Genomic DNA, 10,821 nt, shown 5'->3' on the forward strand with positions numbered 1-10,821 from the left:
ACAATCCACTTCATGAGCGTTACCATTATTTACAACTTATCTTGATACTAGGCCTCTCCGGCACGGACCACAAAGAAGAAATCTGGTCACTTTACTCTCATTACATATACAACTTACCAAGACTGTAAAGACGTTTCGTAGACGTATAAAGCTTACGTAGATACCATAAAACAACTAAGCGTAGTACAAACGTATCTATTTGAATTGTTTTCCATATAGGTTTGCTCAAAGATTTATATAGCAAGAAGGATTGGAATCTCGCGGACTTTTGCATAGACTGTATTGTAATGTATTGTGCAGTGCGAGATTACTATATAAATTCTTGGTTTACCCTATGTTTGTTTTTATTGTTGCTTGTTTTAATTGTTTTCAGCAAAGTTAGTTGCATAAGAAAATACAGAAAATGAAGAAAAAGATTACAGTAATATAAATTTATGGGAAAATTGTGATGTATGTGATATAGTCCAGCTTTGAATTTTCTTAAAACAAATCATACCCAACTATATCAGTCCTATCCAGGACCGATAACTCTGTCGATAAATATTGTCGGGTATACAATGTTGTTGAAATCAGAGCAATTGTATTATATGTCTCTGTTGAAATGTATACAATTACAATTTTTTTAACACAAGTTTAACTTTATATCGATTTATTGAATGCCTGGATTTTGCTTAAAATATTGAATTAAAAAAATAAATAATAAAATCATATTCAATGAAATCTCGTTTAATTTTTTACGAAATAATACAAAATCCATTTAAATTAAAATTTGAATCAAAACATTTCTTTAAAATAATTATAAACATAAATATTAGTTTGATTATCTTTTAAAGCAAAAATTATTTTTTTAAAGATTTTTTTTTATAATATTCATATTTTCTTAAAGTTTATTATGATACATACTTCTTCTGGTTTGACACGGGGAAGAGAAGATATTTATTTGTACAGTTATGAAAACTTTTGTATATCACAAAATTTAAACTCTGGTAATACATGTATACACAGGATGTTTAATGTCACCTGGTTGCTTTTGGTTTGCACGTCTACCTGACAATATATTGTTATGTAACATTACATCCAAAGTCAGAGTTCACCTGTTCGTCAAGTGATGGGATTTTGAAGGTATGGAATATTTATCTATAATAATTGTTGGGATTTTTTTCTCTCTTGGGACGTAAATATTTTGTTGTTCTAAAAGGAAAGTATAAATATATTTCTAAAGAAAGATGAATTATACAGAAAACAGGAAAAAAACCTTTTAAAAAAGAAGAGAAAAATTTTTATTATAAATTTTATTGTTAACAATTTTCTGGTAACAGTATATCCTGGATATCTGTCAAAATAAAATGTTCCCGTGTCACACTTAAAATAATATTTTTTTTATCAAGAAATTTTGAAATCAATCACCAAATGGGAAGCAGGACAAATCGCCCCACTGGCAAATCGCCCCACACCAAATCGCCCCACTTTTTCACCAACTCGCCCCACTTTTAAAAAAATCGCCCCAAACTGGTTTACCAACTCGCCCCACTTTTTAAAAAATCGCCCCACTTGTGAAAAGTGTTAAATCCCGTTAATTTTTCTCCTGCCAACTCGCCCCACTTAATGAAAAAAGGTAAAATCTAGATGAATAATTCTTTTATTCATAAGTGGGGCTAGTTGGTAGTCTGTAATTCTGTACATACTTTTATTTATCAGTGGGGTGAGTTGGCAGACATAAATTCAACGGCATTACTTCCTTTTTCATAAGTGGAGCGAGTTGGCATGACTCAATTCATCAGGATTTTTCTATTTTTCACAAGTGGGGCTAGTTGGCATTCAATTCGCAGAAATACTGATACTCACTTCTTTCTGCTTTATTTCAACAAAAAGAAAAGAACTACAAAAACATGTTTATCTAAGGTTTTTATAGGTATTGATTTTATTTATAAGTGGGGCAGGAACATAGATATACAACGGGATTGCATCTTTTTTCATAAGTGGGGCGAGTTTGCATTACTGAATTCATCGTGGTTTATCTATTTGTCATGAGTGGGGCGAGTTGGCAGACCTTATTTCAGCGGGATTTTAACCCTTTTCATAAGTGGGGCAAGTTATCCAACCTATTTTCAATGGGATTTTACCCTTTTTCATAAGTGGGGCGAGTTGGTAAAATTTAATTTAATCAAGGCAAGGATTTGTATAGTGACTATACAAATCCTTGATCAAGGAAAGTCTTACTATACAAATCCTCAATTTGATGCAACATTTCCATATACATCATCCGCCATTTTGAAAAATCCCGAAATATTCACTTTTTTAAATCGATTTTTGACAGAAATTGCCCAGAAATTAAACTGTTTTAAATAGTATTTTTCGCCAGATATATGTTTGAATATACTTAATCGATTTGCAAAGTTTTATTTTTATCAACGGAATTTCTTTATTTGTTATACAAGTAGACATGGGTATCGGTACATTTAGCATTGAGTCAACGGAGAAATAACGAGAAAAAGTACATGTTTTTACGATTCTCCAGTGACAGAATTTAATCAAAAATTAAACTGTTAGGACCAACATTGTTTGATAGAAATATGTTTGAATATCAAGGATTGATTTGCAAAAGTTAGAAAACGGGTCAGGTTAATGAGAAAACTAAACTTTATTGAAGCACCTATGCATTTTATATGGGGCAATATAATACAAAATGGCGGCTAGTATACGTCACAAAAGTCACGTGATGTCTGACTTAGTTGGATATGACATACATTTTCTTTATGAGGGAAAGCCCTGACGTACATTTAACACACTATTTACAATAGTCGTATTATTGGATAATTTATTGGTGTGTTCAAAAGATCAACTCGTTTTATATCAGGTCTGCATTAAATTCCTTAAAGGTCAGCGGATCTACACCTACGTTATTTTCAAAACACAAGGTCTGTAACTTGACCTTTTTAACTATTTGCTGCTGTGTGCAGCCCGAAAGTTTTATTTATCCTAGTTCTATGCGCCAAAGACAAAAAAAAAAAGAAAAAAAAAAAACCAAAGTAATGAATTCTTAGTGAAAACGGCAATTGACCTGTTCGTTATTTGTTTCATAGCGATTGAACTAAAAAAATTAACCTGTTTGCTATCTGGAATATTTAAACTATATACTAAATACTCAGGTACTTTGAGCCTTTTTCTCGGTTACTACAAGTATTGTTTGATAAGGTATAATTTATTCATTTATTCGTAAATATGTTTTTGTCGTATGCAATATCATTATTGTTGAGTTAAAAACTTTGTATGAAGTGAGATGGTTATAGCAATTGGCGGCCAGATGAAGCCCGCCTCCGGGTGCGGGATTTCCTCGCTGTGTTGAAGACCCATAGGTGGCCTTGGGCTGTTTCCTGCTCTTTGTCGGGTTGTTGGCTCTTTGACACTTTCCCCATTTCCATTCTCAATTTTATTTAAATAAAGCTAGAAGAAAATTCGAACAATGGTTTTCGGAAATGATTTATTTCAAAATTAAAAATCGTTTCATTAACACCATAGTAATGTCGCTTGTCATCTAAAGTCAAGTTAAAAATATCAAGTAAAGTCAAAACGTAAATATGGTGTTTTATTAGATACTACATATGAAAAAAAGATATAGGAGGGTAGTCAATGACTTAAGGCAGCTAAATAATTCAGATAAAAAGGAGGAAAGATAAAGAAAAGATTAATTGATTATGGAATAAGCAGGAATAAAATACCACCAAAAAATAAGAAATCTTACCAGAGCTAAACTGAAGTTTAGTGTGACTCTGAGATATAATTGACCGAAAATTCATTCGCTCTATCGAAAAATAAAAAAAAAGAAAGACCGCTGTACTTCTGTGCATTTATATGGATGTAAATGGGAACGAGTGAGTAGTATGGTTGTGGGATATGCAGTTTTCTCTCATAAGGCGTTTCCAAGAATTAACATGACAATTGTACAACTATGATTTCTTATTTTCTAAACCAAATCAATCTTATCGGTATATTTGTTAATTATCACTAAACTCATTCAAATGAACTCGTTTTGTAGTGATTTCATTTATAAAATCTTCTCGTGTCTATATTACATCAAATTATTTTACGATAACTATAAAAGTTATAAGTAATTCAAAGTTGTAACATATATTGGAATATTCAGATGGTCGAATATCTTTAGAAATTATAACTACATGTATAATATATTTTCTTATAATGCGTACTTACCACGTTTAAGAAGTGTTTAGATACAATGAAATGTTCTCGGATTTTCTGTACTTAAGACTGTCCATGATATGACGATAACAATCCCTACCCACAGAGTAGTAAATCATACCCCATTTAATATTGCAATCTTCATTGACATTGACATATATAAGCAATAGGCTGATAAAACGAATATTATCACAAATCTTATTGACAATTTGAGTGTACACAATTATTGAACATATTTATCACATCAGCTTTCTTCACGGACTAGATTTATTTTTTTAGTATGAATAAAGGAGGTGTGTGGTATAGTTCAATGAGACAAGCAACCCAGCGACCCAAAGATATCAAAATAGTAACGGTAAAATGCTACTTGACTTGCTGCAAGAATAAAAAAGGTGTACGCTGTTGTTTTAATTACATAAAAATATTCTCGACTATTTCCAAACAGATTTTTATTTCTATACATATTTATTTGCACCTTTATAAAATAAGGAGACGTGTATGATTGCCAATCATCTGTTGCCAATGAGACAACTATCCAACTTAGTTCAATTGACGTCGATGTAAAGAGAAAAACTTATATTCATATACAAATAGCAACTTCTGAAATAACTGCAAAATCATGTCATTTTGATGAGTCGAGCGTTATTGTCTTAAGGTCTGTTTAACTGAACTGCAGAAGAGCAAAACAGGCAAAATAGACTACCATTGCACAAACTGAAAACTCGTTTAGTGGCAGAAAAAAATGTTCATCAAAACACTGAAGAATTATAATCAAAGATACTCAATGAATCAATGCAATAAATTATAAACTGGTAGATATAACATAAAAGAGATTTAAAAATGCCGGATTGTGCAACTTCGACCTAAAATTATAACATCCTTTGAATATGTTCTGGGTGTTTGTTGCGTTTTCAATTGGAGCTTTTATTTATGTAAAGCAGCTTTACAAACAGAAACATAAAATACGAAAAATTATTCCGAATTGGTGTGAATTTCTGTAGAGCATAATTAAAATTTTGAACTGGCCGGGTCTATTTATAATATTCTCATATCGTGAACAATCAACTTATTCTGTACACTTTCGTTTTCTAAACAATGTATTGTACCTAACTGTAGCAGTGACAAAGAAAGAAGATTGCAGAATTGTGTAAGTTATTGTGAGAATTATTAATAACAGCAAATATATCCTGAAAAGCTCTTTTGATAGTGGTCTAAACTAGATTATGGTTCCAACGTATATGCACCCCAAGGAAATCATACATTCAAATTCTAGATGCTGTGCATAACCAAGATCTTCGTATGTGGCTTGGTGCCTTTAAATCCTTGCCAGTTGAGAGTCTGTATGTAGAGGTCTACGAGCTTTCACTCTCCAAAAGACATTTGTAGCTTCGTTTTCAGTATGCCTACAAGCAAAAGATATTTTCAGACAATCCTGACTACAACTGTGTTTTCATTCCAATTTATGAAAACCTTTTTTAAAAAACATGAAAATCAATTCTTCCATTAGGAATTCGTTTAAAACCACATCTGAACACCTTTGATTTGAAGTACGTTGCTCCAGTTTCCCTTTTATGGGAACTTTCTAAACCACAAATGATATATGATCTCCATAATTGTGATAAGCCTGAAACAAACTCTCTTTCGATTCAGAAACATTATGCTGAAATAAAATCCAACAAAAATCTGACTATTCAACTGTTTACATTGATGAAGGATGGAGACAGAGTTTCATCTGCTGCTGTCTTTTGAGACCTAGTTACAACTGTCAACATACCTCCTGTTGCATTCACCTTTACTGGAGAAGCTAAGGCAATCAATCTGGCCATCCAGTTTTTTACTTCTTTAGAAAAATCAAAATTTATCATTATGTTCAGACTCACTTTTATGTGTTCAAGCTATACAAAATGCAAACTTAAAAACCCGTTGCTATTAATATATATATATGATATATATGCATATGATATATGATAGATAATGAGTGTTATGTTTTTTACGTATTCCCTACCATATGTACCTGCTCCTTTATGGCTCATTGATTAAGTGTGACGGATATGCCAGTGCAGATTTCCAACGAAAACATTTCTCACTAACTCAATTTTTGATGTTTTTATTATTTTGTTGCATATACCCTCCATTAAATATCCCTTTTCAAACGCACAAAACCTCCGAGGAAATGTATTTTATTTGTTCCATATGTTTAGTTAATTAACATAAAAGAGTAAGTACTTATTATATACATTCTATATCTCCTGCATTATTAATAAATTATGTTTTCTTTGAATACGATTTTAAAGATTCTATTATACAATTTTACAAGATTGAAACCAAACGTTCATGTAATCCCCCTTTTATCATGATTGGTTTGATATTTTCTGCATGTAATGTATTTGTATCTTGTCCTTTGATATAAAATGTGCGTAGTTTTTCCAATTAACTATTAGTACGGTAAAAACTAGGAAATAAGTTGAGTTCGAAAATATTGTCAGATAAAATAGTTGTAACTGGAATTCATGATGGTTATTTTTGTTTTCGCATGTATAGTTGAAATGTTCTTGTTTCAAGGAGTTTTCTCGAAATCGATACAAAATATAACCCAATATGAAAACAAAATAGATGCTTTAGAAAAATCTATGGAACTTCTGGAGACACGTTTAAACAACTTAACTGGAATTGTGTACAATGTGACCAAACGTAAGTTAACTAGATATTAATGTAAAAGGTCAAATTGAAATCCAGCATGGTACAAAATATGTTTTGCCTTTTTAAGTTACAGTGGGAAAATTGGTTTGCCTTGCTACAAATAGAATAAGTTACTCCTTCAACAATTCATGATAACTAGGTTAACACTGTGAGTTCTAAGAATTCCACAATCTAGCATGACCCGGATTTTAACTGAACGATAAAATATAATAAGTTTCTTTTTACTATGGTCGTATTTTTGGGGAATAAAGTTTACTTTAAAATTAAGCCCCATATGTAATCTCTGTAATTCTTTCATATTTATAGCCCTTGATTTAATTTTAACTTAACATTGCTTCTTCTACTGATATTTAAACATAAAAATCTGTACTTTTTGGGAAGAATGTCATATTCAATTTAACTTTAAGATACGAGAGTTAACACTTAAAATTTTGATTTGTGTTAGGAAAACTTGACTAATAAACAGCACGTAAATCAAAGAAGGAAAGTCCATTTCACCATTTAATAACAAATGCAAAAACATACTACAAGACCACAAATCTCATTTGAGATTACAAAATATTATGGTGACTTTAAAAATGATGTCTTAGCCTTGTTTTTTTCAAAAATTATCTGTACCATTTATATACAGTTCTTAAAAATGTTTTTGTGTTTTGACTTTTTAGGTCAAGGCAAGGGGAAAAAACATCAGCTTTTTTATGTCGAATTGAACACTAATACAGTATTAAATGTCAATTCTATTGTGAAATTTAACGACGAAAAGATTGACGAAGGAAATAACTTTAATACAGGTGATGGAATCTTTGTTGCACCAGTCTCTGGGATTTATTTATTTACGTGGACTATGCAAACTTACAGTGGTAAAAATGTTAATACTGAATTAAGGGTGCAAAATTCTGTTAAAGGAAGACAACACACAAATTTAGGATCGTCAGTTGGAAACTTTGCAACAACAAGAAATGTACTTTGTATTGTGAGCAAGGATGACCATGTTTGGATTCAAACTAGCCGTTACTATTCAGAAAACACTTTAGATATATCAAATGAATCAAAGTGCTCGTTTATGGGAATATTGATTCATGAAATTTGAAAAAAAATGAATTCATAGTCATGTTATTTCTTTTATGCAGCCAATATATCGAATTACAAAAGAGACTATTGACAGTTTCAATACATTGTTTTGATCTTTCGTTGTAAGCTATATGAGAAGTTTTACGTTTGTACACACGGATATTATACCTTTACATACTGCAAGTTTCCAGATAAAGGAGAGGACCGGTTTGACCAAAAACCTAGTTGTTGAAATTGTTAAGAGAAAACATAACATCAAGGATCACCTCGAATACTTTGTAAATTGATGTATGGATTAAAAACTTAAGATTCTATGTCAGTTCATGTTTTTCAAGATTTGATTTATTAAAGAAGCAAAGGTTTTTTTTAATCTGTGTATTCTTCAAGTAAATATTGACAGTAATACAAATTGAATTTACTGGTATATTTCAAATTGGAAAATTGAATAGACAGCCTAAAATATATATATATACTATGGTTACCAGAGTAAACAAACCCTTGAATTTTGTCTAACTTAATCCCTAGTTATCAGACAGTATAACAGTGCATCAACACATGAACATTTACGATTAAACTCAGATTACAATTCCATTTCAGTTTCTCATGTTTTTTGAAAATTTTACTATTCATATGATATTACAATTGGACAAGTTTACTTTTTACAAAGGCTGCACGGGATAACATAATTATCAAGTCTGGTCCCACTCTTATTTTTTTACGATCGAAACTTTTTCACAGAAGATGATTGATGGCTGATTAGTGTTGGCCAAACCCCCAGTGGCAGATATTTCATGCATGTTTAGGATGGTAACAATTAGTGCAATAGGTAGGTTCGTAACACAATCTCTACACTTAATCGGAATTAACAACCCATTTAGAACGGACGTTGCTGTGTATTTATAAATACGTTCCGCACAATCCAATGGGTGTCACAATTTAGCAAAGACTGCCGAATGGGGGAAGTTCAAGGAATAACCATATTTTATGCATGTTTAGCTGTCAAGAAAAATGAAAAGAAGAGTACCGCAGGTCTCTGTGTTACTCCACTTTTGATATTTAATATTTTTTTCTATTTTGTGCAGGCTCAGGGTTTAACCTATGGTGTATACTTATTTTGTCACGGTGTTGTGTGTCATTGTTTCTGTTATTCGTCTTGAAAGTTGTACAGAAACAAATTGTAACAACGAAGAAGATACTAATGGGCAATTAAAAACAAGTGGCATCTGTTGTGTTACTAATTGCAAGTAAAGACTCGGTGAAAATTAGTATTCATAATGGACGAAAAGAGGAATTGATTGAAGCTACGACAGGACTAGTGGGACATATCCGTTGTCATCCATGACACATATATTTTATAATGGTCATCCAAATCATGTTGGTGACGTAAATATTACTAGGAATTACTTCAACTTTACCATTCGGTACCCCTGGTTCGAGATATGAAGCAGACTTGATTCCTATTTAAATAAATGTCTTGAATATTGTTGATACATGTATTCGCATATCACATTTCGAAAATAATTTAGAAATAAATAAAAGGGTAAGTATTACGCCCATTTCTAGGATTGAAAACAAAATTCGAGTACTCGCAAAGCGTTTTGTGCTCGTACCGGCCGACAAAGCAGCCAACAATGAGGTGGTGGTATGACGTAAATATTACACGGAAGTCCTTATGAATGAAATTATACATTCAACTACATTGACAGTTTTGACTTTTCCACTCTTTATACTTCACTTCCACACAATTTTATTTAAAACAGAAGTTTTTTCCTTTTTAACTAAACGGTCGCTTGAAAAATCTGATTGCAAATTTATTTACTGCAAGTCATATAAAGCCTTTTTCTCAAATGTGAAAGCTAAATATGCTAGATATACTTACTGGATGTGTGATGAAATGACTAAAGATGTACATTTTCTCCTTAACAACATTTATGTACGTTTCGGCAATTAAGTTTAACGATAGGTTGTAGGTATGTCTATGGGAACCAATTGTGCCTTTTAATAGCAGACTTGTTCCTGTACTGTTAGGAATCACAGTTTATGGCCACACTCAGTAAAAATCCGTCTTAATTACTTTTAACAGATAGCAACAACACTAACCATTATCTTGACGGTAATTTTTCGATAAATTATCAAGAATTCTCTAAATATATTGCCGAAATTTACCGAAAGGAACTTACTTTAAATAAACCAAACATAAGCAGCAATAAAGGTCCTTTCCTAGATTTATCTACAGAAACTTTTACTACAAAAGGGACGATTTTTCTTTCCCTATTGTTAATTTTCCCTTTTTAGATGGTGATGTCCCTTTGGCACCATCTTACGGTATTTATATATCCCACCTCGTTCGATATGCCCATGTCCGTAGTGACGTTTTGGATTTCATTAAGCATATTCTATGTACAAATTTTTTTTATTGTTGTGAGGGATTCATAAATACCCTGCCACGTCCGGTTGTGTTTTTGTTGGATGTTTTTCTGCTTTGTATCGATCTGATGAGTTAAACCCTTTTCAACTCATATTTATAGTTTGTTCTTATTTTGTACTGTTACACCACTGTCCCAGGTAAGGGGAAGGCGCCTTCAAACATGTTAAACCCCGGCACATTCTTTATGCGCCTGTAGTTCAGTAGTTGTCGTTGGTTCATGTCTGTCATTTTTGTTTTTCGTAAATTGTTGTGTTATAGATTAGGCCGTTAGTTTTCTCAATTGCATTGTTTCATATTTTTCATGTCGGATCCTTTTATAGCCGACTATACGGTATGGGGATTTCTCATTGTTGAAGACCGTAAGGTTGCCTATAATTGCTTACATCCCCATCATTTGAAGTTTGTGGATAGCTGTCTCGTTGGCA

General features: G+C 32.0%; 1 protein-coding gene and 1 long non-coding RNA gene across 2 annotated transcripts in view; one reads left to right on the forward strand and one right to left on the reverse strand.

Moving 5' to 3' along the window:
- Positions 1-6,023, reverse strand: part of LOC127733637 (chitin synthase chs-2-like) — a 32,359-nt gene extending 26,336 nt beyond the window's left edge. Inside the window, exon 1 of the mRNA XM_052242955.1 lies at positions 5,972-6,023. Within this exon, the coding sequence (XP_052098915.1) occupies positions 5,972-6,023 (52 nt within the window). The remainder of the gene's footprint in view (positions 1-5,971) is intronic.
- A 586-nt stretch (positions 6,024-6,609) lies between these two features.
- LOC127735033 (uncharacterized) lies at positions 6,610-8,338 on the forward strand. Its single transcript, XR_007997949.1, has 2 exons — positions 6,610-6,888; positions 7,563-8,338. It is a non-coding gene; the product is annotated as an uncharacterized LOC127735033 (long non-coding RNA).
- Positions 8,339-10,821: the final 2,483 nt, after the last annotated feature.

This window comes from Mytilus californianus, unplaced genomic scaffold (assembly GCF_021869535.1).
Source record: "Mytilus californianus isolate M0D057914Y unplaced genomic scaffold, xbMytCali1.0.p SCAF_3, whole genome shotgun sequence".
In the NCBI taxonomy this organism is placed as follows: Eukaryota; Metazoa; Mollusca; class Bivalvia; order Mytilida; family Mytilidae; genus Mytilus; species Mytilus californianus.